Source organism: Podarcis raffonei, chromosome 14 (genome assembly GCF_027172205.1).
Source record: "Podarcis raffonei isolate rPodRaf1 chromosome 14, rPodRaf1.pri, whole genome shotgun sequence".
Classification (NCBI taxonomy): Eukaryota; Metazoa; Chordata; class Lepidosauria; order Squamata; family Lacertidae; genus Podarcis; species Podarcis raffonei.
In genome coordinates this window covers 29,892,056-29,912,204 of record NC_070615.1, presented here as the reverse complement: position 1 = coordinate 29,912,204, position 20,149 = coordinate 29,892,056, and the positions used below count along the sequence as shown (strand labels likewise).

General features: G+C 47.2%; 1 protein-coding gene across 9 annotated transcripts in view; it reads right to left on the bottom strand.

Annotated features, from left to right (window-relative positions):
- The window catches only part of LOC128401883 (hexosaminidase D-like), a 42,577-nt gene that overhangs the window by 10,797 nt on the left and 11,631 nt on the right, over window positions 1-20,149 (bottom strand). For 4 of the 9 annotated variants that reach the window (XM_053365460.1, XM_053365463.1, XM_053365464.1 and 1 more), the window contains exons 2-11: window positions 15,290-15,433; window positions 13,142-13,241; window positions 11,198-11,447; window positions 9,016-9,125; window positions 8,649-8,736; window positions 6,331-6,495; window positions 5,093-5,273; window positions 4,134-4,205; window positions 2,984-3,188; window positions 860-942 (exon numbers count right to left, since the gene is read on the bottom strand). In XM_053365460.1, the coding sequence (XP_053221435.1) occupies window positions 860-942; window positions 2,984-3,188; window positions 4,134-4,205; window positions 5,093-5,273; window positions 6,331-6,495; window positions 8,649-8,736; window positions 9,016-9,125; window positions 11,198-11,447; window positions 13,142-13,236 (1,249 nt within the window). In that variant the 5' untranslated portion in view covers window positions 13,237-13,241; window positions 15,290-15,433. Of the gene's footprint in view, window positions 1-859; window positions 943-2,983; window positions 3,189-4,133; window positions 4,206-5,092; window positions 5,274-6,330; window positions 6,496-8,648; window positions 8,737-9,015; window positions 9,126-11,197; window positions 11,448-13,141; window positions 13,700-13,898; window positions 13,997-15,289; window positions 15,434-20,149 lie in introns of those variants that run through there. The other 5 variants (XM_053365461.1, XM_053365467.1, XM_053365465.1 and 2 more) reach the window with 5 other exon arrangements.

Sequence of the window (20,149 nt, the reverse complement as noted above, 5' to 3'; positions counted from 1 at the left end):
GGAAAGAGAGAGAATCCCCCATACTTCCAGAGCCTTGCCTAGCAAGCAAGGCAGAGAGCTTAAAAGCTCTTTTGTGCCAGATACGTGGGTGGCGATGTGGGTTAAACCACAGAGCCTAGGACTTGCCGATCAGAAGGTCAGCGGTTCGAATCCCAGCGACGGGCAGAGCTCCCGTTGCTCAGTCCCTGCTCCTGCCAACCTAGCAGTTCAAAAGCACTTCAAAGTGCAAGTAGATAAATAGGTACCGCTCCGGCGGGAAGGTAAACGGCGTTTCCGTGCACTGCTCTGGTTCGCCAGAAGCGGCTTAGTCATGCTGGCCACATGACCCGGAAGCTGTATGCCGGCTCCCTCGGCCAATAAAGCGAGATGAGCGCCGCAACCCCAGAGTCGGCCACGACTGGACCTAATGTTTAGGGGTCCTTTTACCTTTACCTTTAACCCCAAGCAGACCTCATGCAAAAAGAGCTGTTAAGTTCTCTGCCTTGCTTGGGGGGCAAGGCCCACTCAGTGCACTGGCTCTGGAACGCTAGAGATGCTTGTGGAAGATCTCGCAGGAACTCAGATGACCCTGTGAGATCTTGCAAGAGCTGGCATACTGACTGGGACTTACCCCCGCCCGCCCCCCCGCTCCAAGCAAGGGAGAGAGCTGAAAAGCTGTTTCTGAGCCAAATAAACCCAACCCGTTGCTTAGATTTAATCTGCGCAGTTTCGGCCAGTCTGCCTTCAACCATGCGCGGTTGAAATCGCACAAGTTAAATGCGCATGAGATGCGACTGCAACACTTATACTCCACCCATCGTCCTGCCTTTCCTACAGACACCCCCTCCCGCTGCACAGCTCCCCAGCCAGGTCCCCTCACCATTCACCAAAGTCTGCAGACACACAGCCAGCGAAGGGATCCCCACAGGCAGGAGCTCACACAGAGCTGAATAGTGATCATACCTGCAAAGGGAGAGGAGAGAGGCCAGTCGATACCTTTTGGGTGGGAGCCCCCCATTATTTATCACCACAACCCTCCTGGTGCCACATTTCATTGGGAGTCCACAGAAAGCTCACAGACACAACAGCCTCTATTCCTTTGGTAGCTCAGGATTCTCTGAGACGGGTTGTAGTTCAGTGGTAGAGTACCTGCCTTGCATGCGGAAGGCCCCAGATGGAGTCCCTGACATCTCCAGGTAGGGCTGGGAAAAACCCCCACCTGGAAACCTGTTGCCAGTCAGTGTAGGCAATACCAAGCTAGAGGGACCAAGGGTCTGACTTGGTATAAGGCAACTTCCTGCGTTATTATTTAAGCCAGTCCTATATTCAGAACAATGTAGACTGGAATCCTACTGTATTTTAAAGGGAAGGACTATAGGGAAGTGGTAGAGCAACGGCTTTGAAAGCAGAAGTGGTGCTGACAATGGAGAAGTTGCAAGTTCGATCCCCTAAGGGGACTGGACTAGATTTGCAGGGGATTGGACTAGATTACAGTGGTACCTTGGGTTACAGATGCTTCAGGTTACAGACTCCGCTAACCCAGAAATAGTAGCTCGGGTTAAGAACTTTGCTTCAGGATGAGAACAGAAATCGCGTGGCAGCGGTGTGGCGGCAGTGTTAGTTTCTGTTTCCTCACTAAGCAGCTGCCTGCAGGCACAAGACTGTGTTTACATTCCACAGAGTCCAGATACTGTTGGATTCTCACGGGAAAGGAAGACTGGATGTGACATTCACTGGTTTCCTGTTTCTTTGTTCTGTCGTTTCTTTGTTGTGAGTTGCTCTCTGATCTCACAGAGGCAAGATGTACATTTGTGTGTTCTTGGTATAGCTTAGAAATAAAGCTTAGCGATGTAGCACCATACCTGCTTCATCCTTTCGTATGTGGACTGGGATTAAACTCTGCTGGGCTCAGGTCAAGATGAGCCGTATCAGCTCAAGGGCCGGAGCTGAATAAACTAACAGGCAGTGGGAGGCCCCATTAGCTAAAGTGGTGCTTTAGGTTAAGAATAGTTTCAGGTTAAGAACAGACCTCTGGAATGAATTAAGTACTTAACCCGAGGTACCACTGTACACTCAGAGTTCCTTCCAGCTCCATGATTCTCTGAGAAAGCCATTCTATAAGAAGGTGCCAGATTCAATACCTGGAAACTTCCAGTAGGGCTGGAAGAGAAACCCTGAAGGTCTGGCTCAGTATGAAGCAGCTCCCTGTTGGAATAAACAACTTGCCTCTGAACATGAACAGAGTGCCTCGGGTGGTACCTCGGGTTAAGTACTTAATTTGTTCTGGAGGTCCGTTCTTAACCTGAAACTGTTCTTAACTTGAAGCACCACTTTAGCTAATGGGGCCTCCTGCTGCTACCGCGCCGCTGGAGCACGATTTCTGTTCTCATCCTGAAGCAAAGTTCTTAACCTGAGGTACTATTTCTGGGTTAGCGGAGTCTGTAACCTGAAGCGTATGTAACCCAAGGTACCACTGTACATAGGCCCTGGATATGGGGGATTAGAGTTATTAGTGAAGCGGGGTTGATTGTTAAACCACTTGGAATTGTACTTCTGCGAGGGGAATTTCAGCACCCTTAACTAACTACAGCTCCCAGAATCCTTTGGGGGAAGCCATGCCTGTTTGAAGTTATATCATAAAATCATAGAATCGCAGAACTGAATAACTGGAAGGGACCACAAGGGTCATCTAGTCCAACCCCCTGCAATGCAGGAATATTTTGCCCAACGTGGGGCTCGAACCCACAACCCTGAGATTAAGAGTCTCATGCTCTACCAACAGAGCTTTAAATGTGTGCTGCAAATGTTGACCTATCAGGGTTCGAGGATGTATTCCAGCAAAGCAAAAGCACTCAAGGAGGGCCAGTGGAGGAAGACAGGTGAGAGAGAGGCTGTGTCCTACAGACAAGGTGTGGCCCAGGGAGAGTCAAGAGGGCCAGACACAGATGCCTGGAGGGCCTGAGGTCCCTCCCACCCCATGGCAGAGCTCCCTCCCTGGACTTGCCTTTGCCACCCGGTGAGGACGATGCCCTGGAACCGGATGGAGGGCGTCTTCGACATGGACTGGATGACCTTCAGCCACCTCAGGTGATTCTGCAGGTGGTTGTTTAAGGGTGTCCAAGCCTGGGCGGGGCCCGTCGTGCCCTTGAAGGCGCTGGCGAACCAGATGGTCTTGAAGCCACACTCTGCATACTTGGCAATGTACTTTCCTGGGAGACAGGGGAGAAGACAGATGAGGAAGGATCGCCCTGGATGCACAGAGGACATTGACAGGTTAGGCCTGCTGTGCCATCTTTCAGTGCAAGGGAAAGACTTACCTCCCTCCACCCCAGCCTTGATCACAAAATTGTAGGGTTAGAAGGGATCATGAGGGTTATCTATTCCAAACGCCTGCGATGCAGGAATTCTTTGCCCAATGTAGGGCTCGAATAAGAGCCTTAGAATAAGAGTCTCATGCTCTACCAGCTGGGCTATTGATTGAGGGAGCTGATTTTGTTCTATTGCTAGCATGCTGCCATGGCTTTTATTTTTTTTGGGGGGACGGTGTTTGTATGTTTATTCATTACATTTATATTCCACTTTTCCTCCTGGGAGCTCACGGTGGCATACAGACTTCCCCATTTTACAATTGTGTGAGGCAAGTTAGTGACCGGTCCAAGGTCACCCAGGGAGCTTCATGACAATGTGGGGATTTGAACCCTGGTCTCCCAGGTCCTTGTCCAACACTCTAACCACTACACCATGCTGACTCTCACATGTGATATATATGTATAAGAATTGTACATGTTGTACAAAAACATCCTGGTGTGTCCACTCCTTTATTTCCTGCCAATCTTTCCATACGTGAAGTGATCGCCTTCCCCAAGATCAGCCCCAACCATCTGAAGTGAGATAGGTTGTGGCAGGGAGAGGGCCTTTTTGATGGTGGCTCCCTGGCTGTGAAATTCTCTTCCTGGGAAGGTTCGTCTAACACCTGGTTTCTTTACACCGCCTTTTAATTCTAAATTTATCTGCCAATTTCGCCAGTTTCTTTTGTTGCTTTCCCTCTTGTATTTTAATGTTCCATTTGTAAGCTGCCATGAAAACTTCTTTTTTTAAATAGAAAGGCAAGATATAGATTATTTAATAAAAATGAACAAATAACCCCCACAAACCTATTTGCTGAGTATCAAAGTCCGGGGCGTAAAACCACAATACAGGAGAAGCGTGTTTGGCAATGCCAGAATCTGAAAAGATTTAAATCGACAAACAAAATGAGAAGGTGGAGAGGAGGTGCTGCTGCTCCCACCCTAGATTCAACAACCTCAGCAACAAGACATTAAGGACTAGAGCCTTGCAGCCAAAGATTTGGCTGGCTCTTTCACATCAGCTTATGAACTTCCTTCTTCCACAGCTTTGTGGCCCCAGGACACATGTACATCTCTTCTCTGCCCACTCTCTCTTCCCGTCTCCCTTCTCTCCCCTCTATCCTGCTGCTCTTCACTGCTGTCCTCAGACCCACAGCCCTAATTTCCTAAGCCTAGTCCCTTGTGCCCAGACTTCTACTGCAGGAATGTTGAAGGACTCAAAACTCCCATAATCCTTGACCAGTAGTCATGCTGGCTGGGGCTGATGGGAGCTGTAGTCAAGAAAGGCCTAGATGGTTCACACATAATGCCAAACCACAGTTCAAGCAAACCAAGGTTTGTGTCCAACAGGAAACTAAGGTTTATTGGCAGTAAACAAACCATAGTTAAGCTGCTGGGCAGGATTCATATGTGGTGTTAAGCCACGGTTTAATAAGCCAAGTTTTATTAACAACTTAGAACTGGGCAAATAAACAAATGAAATAAAGGCATCTCAGCTGATCGCTGCTAGAGACACAACCACCATCACAAAAAACCATTGTGTATCCAGTTGTAGGTTTTAAATAGAAGATTTTTCTGTTCCAAGGTAATATCTAAGCATCCATTATGGGTCTATAATGGCAAGTTACCACTTGGTTCTTTGCTGCGCTGTCACGCAATGAAATCTTTAGAAAATAAAATAAAATAAAATCCTGCTCCTCTTCCCAAAGAAGCCCAGGGTGGCAAAGTCTGGAGTAACCAGACAAGATTCTGAAAGCATCACAGACCTTGAATGGCTGCCATGTCAACCTTCCGCAGCATATCATCCCAGAGGAGGGTATGCAGACCCCACTGGCCAGTGATGAAGCTGACCACCTCCCGGATGTGGTTCAGGTACATCTTGCCCATGTTGCCGGCGTTGCGACTCATCCAGTTCTTGGAGTCCATCCCTTCCCCTAGATGGAAGACCTGGAGGGACAAAAGGAGGGCAGGTGGTAACGGAAGGTGCAGGAGGAGCCAGGTACGAACGTCAGGGCCAAGGCTGGTACCAGGAGGAACCTGGCAGGCTCACAACTCAAGAGCCTGCCTGGCACGCTGGCAAGGAAGGGGGGCATTTACTGGGAGCAATAATAGAATCATAAGAGTCGGAAGGGACCCCAGGGGTCATCTAGTCCAATCCCCTGCTGTTCTGGAATTGCTGCTTAATCATCATCATCATCATCATCATCATTTATTATTTATACCCAACCCATCTGGCTGGGCTTCCCCAGCCACTCTGGGCGGCTTCCAACCAAATATTAAAATACAGTAATACATGAAACATTAAAAGCTTCCCTAAACAGGGCTGCCTTCAGATGTCTTCTAAAAGTTTGGTAGTTGTTGTTCTCTTTGACATCTGGTGGGAGGGCTTTTCACAGGGTGGGCGCCACTACCAAGAAAGCCCTCTGCCTGGTTCCCTGTAACTTGACCTCTCGCAGTGAGGGAACCACCAAAAGGCCCTCGGCGCTGGACCTCAGTGTCCGGGTAGAATGATGGGGGTGGAGGCGCTCCTTCAGATATACTGGACCGAGATGTCCATCCAAGCTCTGTTTAAAAACCTCCAATGAAGGAGAGGCCTCCACCTGCCCAGGTAGTCAGTTCCAGCCTGGTGCCACCAGGAAAAACACCAACATTCTCTGCTCCTAAAGCATTGGTCAGGAGGGGCATATTTGAACCCATGTGAATTCCTTTCTGGATAGCCATCTGAGGGCCACATGCCAGTGGAAGGCAGGGCCAGAGTTAAAACAGGCGGAGCAACAGATATGAATTCTACCTTTTGTTCAAAGGCAAGAGAGAGGCTTGAGCAGAGTTCAAGGACTGTAGTGCCAATGCCAGGATGTCTATGCTATCAACAACTGTTTTGTGAATGACTTCAGTTAGCTAGGTACTTATCATGCAGGATGGGGCTCTACCATTGAGGAACAGACCTTGTCCACCTTATCTAACCTCTCCCCCCCCCCACCGCCACTTCATCTAGGTCCTTTACCTCATCTGCCCCAATATGCACCCAGTTGGCCTGTGGGTGCTTGCTCAGGACTTGGGTCAGCACAGACTTCACGACGACCATTGTTTCCTGGACGTGGGGGTTGAAGCTGTTGGGGAAGCGCTCCACCTCCCGGAGGTGCCGGTATTTGTCATGCTTCAAGATGAACTGCAGGAGAAAGGAGGAGAGGAAGCTGGGGCATGAATGGGGAAAGGGGAAGACCTAGGGGAATAGCACAGACCGGGGTGCCCAAACTTTTTTGGGCCGCAGCCTCCATGGTTTTGTAAACTCATCCCCAGTGCCCCCTACCCTATAAAAAGCATTATTCTGACTAATGGATTGCATGACCCACTAAGGAAAATGGCACATTTATTTATACATTGTTGTTGCTGCTGTTAAATTAATTTCCCACCCTTTACCCTAATGTCCCAGGGCAGGGTACAGCATTAAAAGCAATATTAAAAACTAATAAGATAAAATTCAAAACAGTAACAATTAATTGCACATTGGTTCAAAATCCAATTAAAACTACTTTGTTTAATTCAACAAAACTGATCAACTCGATCCAGTGATACCAGACATTGCACACACAAAATTTTTATGTCTTCTTCCTAACAAAAACATAAGGAAATGCATAGCATAAAATGTTAATATATAACTACTTATTAAACACGCACAAACGTTCACCTACCACAGGTATGTATGGTAACTAATTTATAAGAAAATCAATAGCTATTCCCAATACTTGGCTATCCTGTGACTTGTGACAACTCAGAATCGTAAACACTTTGAAAGCAATAAGAGCAATAAAACTTTAAATACCAAGCAGGGAAGGTGTTTTGCTCTTGGTTCTAGCCTGGGCAATTGTTAATAAGAGATCAATGCACTTGGAGAGGCCCACAAACACCCCCACCCCGCTGCCCCATGCCTCTTAGTGCCCCACCTAAGTAATCCCACCACCCCTTTTCAGAACCACTGGCATAGACCATCTATTGCAGCTTTGCAAGTGACTAGTCCACACTGAACCATTTAACTCACCTGCTCCCCAAAATATACTAACAGGAAGTCCTTCATGGCAGTCCAGCAAATAGAAAATACTAAATGCAACTTCTGTGTTAAGAAAACGTCTTGCAGCTGCTCTCCTGGGGGCAACTGTAACACAGGTTGGCAAGCGGTACAAGTCCGATCTAGGAGCAAGGGAAGCTGTCTTATACTGAGTCTGACCTCTTGGTCCATTGAACTCAGAATTGCCTACACCATCTGGCAGCGACCCTCCAGAGTTTCAGGCAGAGGACATTCCCAGCCCCACACAGACTTGCTGGGGTTTGAACCTGGGACCTTCTGCATGCTGCGCAGCTGTTCTCCCACTTTCCTATGGCCCTTCCTGCAGCTAATTTAGCTGTGATTCTTCCATTGCAGAGGGTTGGACTAGATGACACTTGGGATCCCTTTCTTCTCTGCAATTCTGTGCATCCCTGCAAAAACAACCTGATACTCAGAGATTCAGCAGTCCTAGCTGCCTCCATAATTTTCTCTCCATGCAAAAAGAAAACACCCCTTCACATCTTTAATTTGTCTATCCAACTGCTATTAAAGATTCTGCTCCATGCAGAATCCACCCCACCCTGCTGGCTCGCCCAGGTCAAGGGAACCAGTTTCTGCACCTTTAACAAATCAAAACAAGTAGTCATTGTTTGCTCAGCGGCACAACTGGAGTCCAGCTCCCTGGACAAGAACTGGCCTAACCAGATATGAAGGCTGCATCACTCTGAACAGTTACACCCTTCTTCCTTGAAGGCAATCCAAGGAAAGACTAGCCCTCCCTGAGCAAGATTGGTCAAGATTCTATTGGAGGGGACGGGAGGCAGCAGCAGCCGCAGAAAATATGGGGGGGGGGAGTACAATTTTAAAACAACACAGCCATTAAGGTTACAAAACTCATAGGCAAAAAGCAGCTGTCAGTAGTCTGCCTTCTAGCTCAGGGTTTCCCAAGCTGTTGTTGGACTACAACTCCCATCATCCCTAGTGGTCAGGGGTGATGGGAATTGTAGTCCAAAAACTGCTAGAGACCCAAGTTTGGGAAACCCAGGACTACAGCTTCCATCAGCCCTAGCCAGGATAGGCATGCTTTCGACTACAACTCCCATGATTCCCAGCTAGTTCAGCCCTGTTTTTGGACTACAGCTTCCATTAGCCTCGGCCAGCATGGTATGCATGGACACCAAAGGCAGGGTGGGGGGAGGGGAGAGACCAGGTCATAGATCTACCAGAAAGGCAACCAAAGACCAGCAGTGCTGGAATGAAGAAGGGGGTTCTCCTACCTCTACGTGGCCAAAGGTCTGCACTAAAGGGATCAGCTCCAGTTTGTTGAGCACTGCCAACTCCTGGATTTTCTCGATATCTTCTTCGCTGTCAGGAGACAAGAGCACCGGTCAGCCACAAGCTGCCAGCATCCCAGAGACCTTGTTGAGCTGGCGGGTAGGAGCAGAAAGGGAGGCCGCTTCCAGTAAGTCAAACCACACAGAGCCGGTCCTGCCATAAGGCAATGAAATGGGATAGAGACCCAAATCCAAGGAGCGCCACCTCTCTGGTGAACAGGGTCAGGTCTTGGCCTGGATGCCCTCACAACTGTATGGCACCAACCAAACACAGACAGCAGGCCAATAGCGACTGAGGCAGACCTCTTACCTGTAAGCGTATGGAGACTTGAGGATCTCGAGGTCTCCCTTGAAAGGAAACATGTCTTCGTATTCGATCAGGATGCCGTTGGCACCCAGCTTGGAGAAAAGCGGGAAGATCTGAAGAGAAGCACATGTGAGATGTACCATCCAGCTGCCATACGGGTACAACTGCAATGTGGCAAAGCACACTCTAACTGGCAGAACTGGCACTGAGGGCCACCACCTCAAATGGCATTAAAAGGGACCTGCACAAATTTGTGGAGAAGGGGATCACTGGCTACTAACCCTGATGGATAAAGTCTCTCCTCCACTGTCGGAGGCATTGTGCCTCGGAAAGACACTTGCTGGGAATCGCAGGAGGAGAGAGAGCTGTTTGACTCATCTGGGCTTCTTCCCTTTGGGGAATCCGGCCAGGCACTGTGAGAACAGGATTAGATGCCCTCCCCCCTTTGGGACTGATGCAGACTCAGGGCTTTTTGTAGTTTCTTATGATTCCTAAATGGATCCCTAGAGTGGTGAACAAGAATGGGGGAACACTATTGCTCTCAGATCCTGTTTTGTGGGCTTCCCTTGGGGGCATCTGGTTGACCCCTGTGAGAACAGGATGTGGGATTAGATAGGTCCGCTTTAGCCTGATCCAGTTCCAAGGCTCTTCTTAGAATTGGCTCCAGAGAAGAGGCAGGAGAGAAACAAAGGATGTCCCATCTGGGCTTCAATCCACTAATAGGTCTCTCTTAACTCAGAAGCAGGGAAGCTGTGGACCTCCAGATCTTATTGGGCTGCCACTCCCATCAACCAGCAAGGCTAGTGCTCAGGTATTATGGGAGTTGTAGCTGTAGTCACAGCTGCCCAATCCTGGTTTGTGGGAACCATTGCTAAGCTCAGTAGTGCAACCATCCAAGGCGGTTTCCCCCAACTTGGTGCCCTCCAAATGTTTTGAGCTAAAAGTTCTATCAGCCACAGCCAGCGTGACTTTCAGCAGCTCCAGCCAGCATGGCTGTCATTCACTGGTTTATTGGTTTGATTAGAAGATTTATAAGTGCCTGGTTAAAAATCTTTCCATGTGAGATAACGCAGCTAAAGTGCACAGTTCTGTTAAGGACAATGTATACAAAATAAAATAATGGTGAAACACACACACGCACACCCCTCCAATGAGGTAGGTTAGGTTGAGAGGCAGTGACTGGCCCAAGGTCATCCAGTGAACTTCATGACTGGGATTTGAACTCTGGTCTCCCAGGTTCTAGTTTTGACAGGTGCTAACTGGATCAGGCCATGGGCCAGTTCCTAATCTCCCAGCAGACCACATTTGACAGGTGGGAGGGACTACCCCCATGTCAATTGCCAGAGATGATAATGATGTCAGATGACTGACACCTGTCTAAGTTAAAACATAGTTGGTTATAACTTCTGGCCAGTAAATTACAGCAACCTCCTGTGAAGACGTCTTTTCAGTACCAATCAGGTGGTTCATAGTGGGACCACACCTTCAGCATTCTCCCCTCTGCAGAGAAAGTGGTTTGTATTTAAATTGCTTTCTCTGGAAAGAAGGGGGGGGGGGAGAGAGTTCACTTAAAAGCCTTCCAGAGGAAGCAATTTGTGTTCAAGCACTGGAGGAAACCTCATCACCTGTTAATGTCTGCTGCTCAAGATGTGGCATCAAGCACAGTGACAGGGGTTAGTAAAGTATTTGGCAACTTTATCCCCCTCTCTCTCTTCCCCTCCCCTCTTCCAGTGTTGGGGAAATATTGGAGTACAATACCCTCTGGCTTCCACCTGGATGGCCAGTCAAACCCAGACTCCAGAAGTCAGCAAAACAGGACATTTATTTAGGTGTTGCAAAGCTGGTACAACACAAACAGCAAATAGTGCAGAGTGGCACACTAGATATGAAAACAATATAAGAACTTAGAAGGAAAGGGAAACAAAAGGGCAATTGTGTCCCTATATCACAATACTTCCTTCTACTAGTTAGAGCCATACTTCCTTCTACTAGTTAGAGCAATACTTCCTGCATACCTGTCATCCTGCCCTTCTCTCATGGCTCTCTTGCAAACACAACCTTCACATTCCAACCATCACTTGCTCAGACCTCTTTACACACATTTCAGTTTTCACTCTCTATAATAATTTCTCTAGCACCAGGATTCACCTGGCGTACAAGCCCTGCTCAAGGTGGGCCTCCTCACCTGCTCCAGGTAGGAGACTTTTGGAGCTGCTCCCTTGAGGTCCAGATGGACCAGCCGCAACTGCATCAAGCTGAAATCCTGGAGGGCCTTTTTCTTGGCGTCCTGCCTCGCAGGGGCGGCGGCTGCCACGACCTTGACATCCGGGATCCCCAAGGACTGGCCCTGAGGCTCTGCGGAGTGCTTGAGGTCACCGGCCTTGCCCCAAAAGCTGCTCTCCTGGCTGGATCCCTTGTATTGATTCAGGGAGAAGCTGCGTGTGTGGAAGAGAGTAGAAGACCACCAACATGGTTAAGGTGCAGCTGCTGGCAAATGTGGTACTGAATTCCCTCCTCCCCATAATGTCAAGAGCAGGCCCTTCCCCAACCTGGGGACCTCCACATGTTTTGGACTACAACTCCCATCAGCCCCAACCAGCATGGTGTCATGGACAGGCTAGGTGCAGAGAAGTGGTGGGAGGCACCATCTGAGGGAACCCCCAGGGGAAGAAGGTTCAGAGCTAGGGGATTGGTGGTGGGATGGCGATGATAAGTGGTTCGAGGGAGAAGAAGGAACAGACTGGGGGAAGGAGGCGTTAGAAGCTGAAGAGGCAACAGGGTTTAGGGAGCAGGAAGAGGCTGGGGAAAAGGGTAGTCCAGACTCAGAGGCAGGAGAGGAAGCTGGGACGGAGCCAGGAGCCAGAGATGAGATAGGCTGCTGAAGAAGCCATGGGGTCTCCCCCTCCTGCTGTGGCCAGGTCCCCTTCCACCAGGTTGCTGGGGAAGGACTCAGGGAAGGAGTCTTAGAGAGCAGTGGGAAAGCAGGGATCTTCAGTCCTTGCCACTGCCTCATTGGGGCAAGACCTACTGGGAAGAGTTGCTGGGATCACTAGGCCTGAGCTGTTTTGGTTTCTTCAAACAAAGAGTTAACTTTTCTGGCACTAGGTTGTTTTATTGCTGACCTGCTCCTGACTCTGGCTCCTGACAAACTGCCATTTTGGACTACAACTCCCATGGGTCCCAACCAGCACAGCCATTTTGAACTACATCTTTTATGGGAGTTTTTAATTATGCTCTTTCTGATGCTTTAATTCTTGTCTTAATCAAAGTTACTGTAATCTCATATGTTTTTTTTTAAAGAATATTTATTAAGTTTTCCAATTTTTTAAACAAAACAAACAAACAAAACAAACAGAAACATTAAACAGAAGCATAAAATTCATAAACCATACTTTTAAATAACAAATTTCTCAGACCTCCTCATACTTCTCCTTCTTGTATCCCAATTAAGATTATTTGTTCAGCAAATCCTTCATTTAAAGCATTACAGCTTGTAACATTACCTTATTTTTTTTAAAACCCCTTTTCCCCCCCCATCTATGTTCTTACATATCATTTCAGCTAGAAATCTCTCAATTTCAATCCAACACCATCTAACTTTCTTGAATTTTACAATATTTCTGTAAATAGTCCTTAAATTTCTTCCAATCTTCTGTAATCTCATATGTTTTATACCAGCTCTCTGTATTCTTAGGAAAGTGCAGCCTATAAATATTTTAAAATAAACAAAGCCCCAGCACCATATAAGTATTTAAACAAATAAAGAAATCGTGCAACTGTGCTGGCCAATGGGAATTATAGTCCTGAACATCTCGAGGGGACTGGGTTGAAGAAGGCAGCTGTACCCCACAATCTTGAAACAGCCCCAGAGCAATAGGCAAACATTGATTTCCACCCATGGCTGCAAAAGAGCTTTGAGCCAGCCCCATTTATGGGACCCTGGACAACCAACGGGGATGGGGGACCCTTTGGCCATCCCTGGTATGTTGGCCGACTCCAGCTCCCAGTAGCCAGCAGGCCCAATGGTCAGAGATGATGGAAGTTTGGGGTCCGGCAACATCTAGGGAGGGCGGCAGGCAAGACAAGCAATATCTTGCAAGACAGCAATGCCTGTCCGAAAGATACTCACCTGTCCCTGAAGAAATACTTGATGGCTGCCAGCACCACAGTGAGAAGCACCAACAGCCGCAAGAGGTTCAGCTTCTGGGTCCGGTGGAGCGCCATCCCTGCTAGGGAGGAACAGGAGCCACGAAGGGGCATGTCACAGCTCTGCTCAACACAACCCAGACGGGCCAGCAGCAGTCTGGATTTTAAGGCTCCACTACACCCACTTTCATGAGATGCCACAGTGCGGGGAGATATGCCCACAGCCCCTCCACAACCCCAAACCTGCCGTAATCCTAGGCCAAACTGAATTTCTAGAACGTTCTACACACTGAGCGTGCTCCTCGGGAATTATCTGCAAGGAGAAATTGCCACACCCTTTGCCGACTAATTAATTGCAAGAGTATCGGTTATATCTCCCTGAGAGCCAACTCACTGTTTCTGTTTGGGTTTGGCACAGATAATTCACCACGGCAACAAATGATAGGGTGATTAATTAATTTTGGGGAGGGGAGTTCCCTCAAATGGTTGCATGTGGCTGCCATGGTTAGTAGCATGGTTAGCCAGTGTGGTATAACAGTTACAGCGCTGGACCTAGGAGACAAGGCTTCGTAATCCTCACTCTCATAACCTTGGGCCAGTTGCTGCCTCTGATTAGCCTACCTCGCAAGGTTGTGGTGTAGATCAAATGGGGAGAGGGGGAGAGCCATGTATATACTACCTTGAGTTCCTTAGGGGAAAGATAGTGTATAAATGGAATAAATAAATAAAACATCTTTTACCTGATCTAACCAGAGAAGGAGAGATTGGGCTGGCATTAGTGCCCTGCCGGCCCAGGCTGTAAAAGAAACTTGCCCTCCCTGGGAGTGTGAGATTCCCTCTACAGCCCTTTGGGAAAATAATAAGAAACGTAGGTCACATCAAGACCATATATTTGAAGCACTTTGATACCGCTTTAAACAGCCATGGCTTCCCTCAAAGAATTCTGGGAGCTATAGTTTGTCAAGGATGCTTAGAGGGGCGAGGAGAGCCCGTTCCCCTCCCAGGGCTACAATTCCCAGTGTGGCTTCACAGTGGATTCGTCTTCACAGGAAACTCTGGGAACTGTAGTTCTGTGAGTGGACAAGGGATCTCCTAACAACTCTTAGCACCCATAACAAGCTACAGCTCCCAGAATTATTTGAGGAAGAAGCCATGACTGTTAAAAGTGGTATCATAGTGCTTTAAATGTATCATGTGAACATGGCCTTAGTTTGGCCTATATAGCAAGTCCTAGCTGCTACGAGTTTTTGTTTCTTCTGTTATTAATAAATAAACACTACTACTATTCAAATTCTTCTGACTCCTGCTGCTTCCTAGGATTAGGGCAGGCCCGTTCTGAGCTTTCTTCATACAGAAATTGCCCTTTTTTGGGTCAGCAGAAACGGCCTGACAGATCTTGATTCAGAGCAGACTTTTGAAATGGCTCTTGGGTCAAAGGATATCACCCAGAGGTAGGCAGCATCTGCTTTGCATGCAGAAGGTCACGGGTTCAATCCCCAGTGGCATCTCCGGGTGTCCCCTGCCTAAATCCCTGGACAACCATTGCTGCCAGTCAGTGTAAACAATACTGACCTAGATAGGCCAATGGTCAGACTCAGTAAAAGGTAGCTTTCTATTTTCCGACTAGTCATTTCCCTGAAATTTGGCTATATTTATATCCCTCCCAATGTAGCTTCTTGGCCTTGAGTTACAATACTGATAGGACACATTGCTTTTAATTTACAATTAATAGAAATTTCCAGACAAAATATTGGCGATGGCTCACACCTTCACTATATTACTTAACTATAGCTTTAAATTGCTTTTATGTGTTGTACTTTTATTCCATTGAGCATCTTTGAGACTCTGCATTGTATAAAAGGAACCGCTAAACCAATCTTATAAACAAATAATAAAGTAATTATGAGGCCATCTAATGCAGTATAACCTAACTGGCAGCCACTCTCTGGGAACCTTAGTCAAAGACAGCCTTGTTAATGGGAGATGCCCCTGGGGTGCTGAAATTGGGACTTCCTTTTTACAAATCAAGCAGTCCTCAAGGGACTGTCTCACCTGAAGGCACCCCAGGCTTTCTGTGTGTCATAATACCTAAGCAAAACAGTACAACTGTTGCTTCAGTAGCTGGGCTTACCTGCTCAATCCCAGCTGGTCCAACGGGAAGAACTAGAGGGACAGCAGTGCTAGCCTAGGGACAGGCGTTCTCAACCGGCAGAGACAGTTGGGTCTCATTGAAGCAGCCCTGCCCTACCAGAGAGCCAAAGGGGGTCAGAAGCACCTAGGAAAAGACATGGGAATAGAAGATCTCAGGAGCATAATACATACCAAACTATCTATCTGGAGTCTCAAAACAAAGTATGTTGCATTGCAGGAGGTTGTACTAGGACGACTCTTTGGTTGCCTTCCAGAACTATGATTGTCAATTCTGAGAGCCAAGGGTGATTCTTCCAAGCCCCATTCCTGGCCAAATTGCCAAAGGATTTGTACGGTAGTTAAGTGCCCACTAGCGGACCTAGAAAAAGCCAGGCACCTCTCAAGTGCTGAAACTACCCAGCATGCAACAGGATATGCCAAGGTGACTGTGGGCATTTGCCAAAGCTTACTAGGAGCTTAGTGAACTGGGCTCTGGGACCAAGACCACCTTGGCTGTCCTGGTTATATATTTATTTATACCATTTCTACACTGTTTGGAATGCTCTCCCCAGAGAGACTTGCCTGGCACCATCATTGCATGTCTTTAGGTGCCAAGCAAACACATTCCTCTTTACCCAGGCCTTCAGCCAACACATAATCTATAGTCTGTTAAAGGTGTGGGGGAGGGGCTGTTATTATGATTATTTTATTATTATGCTGCCTATTGTTATGTTTTGTATTATGTTTTATTATTATGCTTCTTAAAGTATTTTTAATGTACACTGCCTGGGATCTTCGATCAAGGGTGGTATAGAAGTCAAATTATTATTAATAAAGCCTAATTGACATCAGGCAGTGAAGGTTGTTGCCTATGCGAGTCCTACTCAGAGGAGACTCATTGAAAATAATGGGCATGACTGGGGTCCATTTATTTCAATGGGCCTACACTTAGAGTATAACTTAATTAGATACAAACCAACCTCTGAGCAATAGAGAAAAGCCTTCCTCAACCTGCAGCCCTCCAGAGTTTAGCCATGGTAGAGAGACGTTGCCTCCAATTCAGAGGTACAGTGGTCTGGGGACATGGGGTAGGACAAAGATCTGTTACTATTTCTGCAGCAGCATCTCTGTCTCCAGCATCCTAAAGCTGCCCAATCACCACAAAAGGGGAACTTCTTAGCCAATGAGAAAACGTCTTCTCACCCTTTCTGGCCATTGGAGCCAATCAGAGTGAAAGGAGGTGTGTCAGCCACTGAGGATGGGCTCCTAGGGTCTCTCTGGAGAAGGCGCAGGAAGAAGTCCAAGGAGTTGTTCCATATGCTCCAAAGCTGAGTACAGTATTTAGGAGCACTGACAACACAATGTGCTTCAGCTTCAAGAAAAAGGTGTGCCAGTTCTGTTACATAAAATGCAAGCGTCAAGGAGAACACAACTTCAGTCTCTCTGAAAGAAGATATTGGAACACTCCAAACCATTTGCCCACATATGTGCGTGGAAAATAGTAGTTCTAGCTAAAAGGCAACACCAAGAGACCTGCATTGATAGTTGCAATACATCCCTCTTTATGATTACAGTGGTACCTCGGGTTTATCTGCTGGTCGTTATGATACAATGGCCCAATCAAAGAAAGTAAGTGTAGTGGTACCTTGGGTTACAGACGCTTCAGGTTACATACGCTTCAGGTTACAGACTCCGCTAACCCAGAAATAGTACCTTGGGTTAAAAACTTTGCTTCAGGATGAGAACAGAAATCATGCTCCGGTGGCGCAGCAGCAGCAGCAGCAGCAGCAGGAGGCCCCATTAGCTAAAGTGGTGCTTCAGGTTAAGAACAGTTTCAGGTTAAGAACGGACCTCCGGAACGAAATAAGTACTTAACCCGAGGTACCACTGTATTGTATAATCCTGGAAAGTTGTATAACCTAAGAAGGGACGTGGCTGTGACTATCGTAAAGGGATCCCACACTCCTGAAGTTGCCACTATACTGCTGCTCCAATTCCCAGCTTCTCTGCTTGGCATCCTCATCTCTGAGCAAAATGCCCTTTGCTGCCATTCAGCTAGGGTGAACTGGGGACTGCTGTCTTGACAGATCACGCTGGGAATTGCAGCCCCATGTGTAATATTGCTAATGGGCTCCTCTGCCTGCCCAGCTGCCATCCGACAAGGTCCTGCAGCTGCTCAGAAGGGTTCAATCATCAGAAAAGGGCTGCAGACAAAATGCCAAAGATAGCATTTTCTCCCGCAATGGATGGATTATAGGGCAAGCGGGATTATGGGTGGGGTGCTGCAGGGATTCTTCTAAGGCCAGATGACATTGGGACTCACATCAAATGACGCGTAGAGGGGTGTGTGGCGATGGTGGAATCATCCCCAGGGACGCTGCTGAACATCTGAACATCTCAAAAGACATTTTTGGGAAAGAATCAATAAATTTTATTGTTGTGTCTGCTGCCTTAAACTCCTACGGGATGGAGGGCAAGATATAAATCCAAATCAATAAATATTTCAGTGCTGGTGATCAGTTACAGTGGTACCTTGGTACTCGAATGGCTTGGCTCCTGAACAAATCAGCTCCTGAATGCCGCAAACCCAGAAGTGAGTGTTCTGGTTTGCAAATGTTTTTCGGAAGCTGAACGTCCGACATGGCTTCCGATTGAGTGCAGGAAGCTCCTGCAGCTGATCGGAAGCCACACCTTGGTTTTCGAATCATTTTGGGCGTCAAACAGACTCCCAAGATGGATTAAGTTCGAGATCCAAGGTACCACTGTAGTACCCTCTACTGCCCCTGAGCACAGCTGGTTGGTGTAGGGGGGGCCTAGAGCAGACTGTCTGACATAAGCAGCATTTCTGCTGCCTGAGGCAGCTTCTTCAATCTACCTCCTGGTAGGGCTGGCCTCTGCTGTCCCCCATATAAGTACATGGAAAAAAATAGAGTTTGCTGGGTCAGGCCAAGAGCCCATGTATTCCAGCATCCTGTCCTTACAGTGACCAATCAGATGCCCCAAAGAGAAGCCTGCAAGGCAGGAGCTGAGCACAAGAACTCTCTTTTCTCTGAGCTGGTGTTCAGAAGCATTGCTTGCTGCCTGCAACTATGGAGGCAGAGAATAGCCATTGATAGCCTTGTTCTCCATGAATCTGTGCAATCCACGTTTAAAGCCAGCCAAGTTTGTGGGAGCAAGTTCCTTCGTTTAACTATGCCCTGCATGAAGAAGTTTTCTCTGCACTGCATCTTCCAACAAGCAGCTTCATTGGAAGCCCATGATTTCTAGAGTTATGAGAGAGGGAGAAAAACTCTCTATCCACTTCCTCCATGCCAGACATAAATCCACAATCTTCTATCTTGTCGCCTCTTACTTGCCTTTTCCTGAAAACTGAAAAATCTCAAATGCTGCAATCTTTCCTCATAGGGGAGTCACTCTTTCCGAGCGCTTCCCCCCCCCTAAAAAAAATATGTTTAGGGGTACTCTCATTTTCCTATTGAAATACTGCCCCTCAATGAGGCCAAAATTAGATTCGCAAAATATTTAGGGGTATGTGTATTCCTGCATCCGCCCAGGAAAAAAGTGCTGCTCCTTCCCCTCTATCATTTTGGTTGCCCTTTTCCGGTTCTAAAATTCTGACTCTGTACCCACCCAGAGGGTTTTATTTTTCTTTACAAAAACTTTCACACAGTCTTCCATGAAAGGTTTTGCAGGGATTAGTGATAAAATGGTTACAAAAATAACAAGGGAGTGTTGGCGATGCCAATCCTAGAAGATTTTTTAAAAAACCGAACAGGTATGAAAGGAAAGTTCTTTCTCCCTCCCTCTTTTTTCAGTCGATAATGTGCACATTCTCCCTCCCTCCAGTAGTGAACTCAATGTTCCCATGCTGACAACAGAAAAGGAACCAAGAACGAGGCCACTGACAAACAAGGGAGAGATAGGTAAGATTATGAACAAGTGCAGAAAGTGGAAAGAAACAGGTGTGTGCCCCCCACACACACCTCGCATAATACTAGAAGCCAATACAGTCCAACAATGAAGCTGAACGCTGGAAGATTCAGGACAAACTAAAGGAAGGACTTGGAATCATAAAACTGTAGGGCTGAAAGGGACCCAACACCCTGCAGTGCAACAGGACTAATCAAAAGAAAAAATATTATTACATTTATTACCCTCCCTTTCTTCTGTCATGGACTCCAAGTCAGCGTAAAAGTGGTTCTTCAGTAGCCTCCCATCCAGGCACTGATGAGACCCAGTCCTGCTTAGTTGCAACAGGTAGTAGCCTCAAGGGCTCTGGGCCCTAATTTGCACCCAATTTATGCCCTATTAATTTCTATGGGACTCAAGTATTACTTACTTTCTTTGATAGGGCCATTGTATCATAAGGACCAGCAGATAAATCCTAAAACTGCTGATCATTTCTATATAAGTCTTCACATGCCTATTTTCATCTGTATCAATGATGGCAACTTTTTGATGGATGGAATGATGGATGGATGGATGGATGGATGGATGGATTTAATATACCAGTCTTCATCAAGAGATCCCAGGGCAGTTCATAAATAAAAAAGAGGTAAATTTTAGCAAGTCCCCCTGCTGCAGAGGGCAAAAAAAAAAATGTTTATGAACTATGAAATTCACTACCAGAAGTTGCAGTGATCGCTACCTACTTGGGTGGCTTTAAAAGGCAAATTCATGGAGGTTATTCTCAATGGCTACTTGCTATGATGGCTGTGTATTGCCTCTAATATCATAGGGCGGATGTCTCTCAGAGACTGAGATTTGGAATCACAAGCAGGGAGGGTGCTGCCGTTGCACTCATTGCTAAATGTGGGCTTCTTCCCATTCGGACATTTGGCTGACATGAAGAAAGGATGTT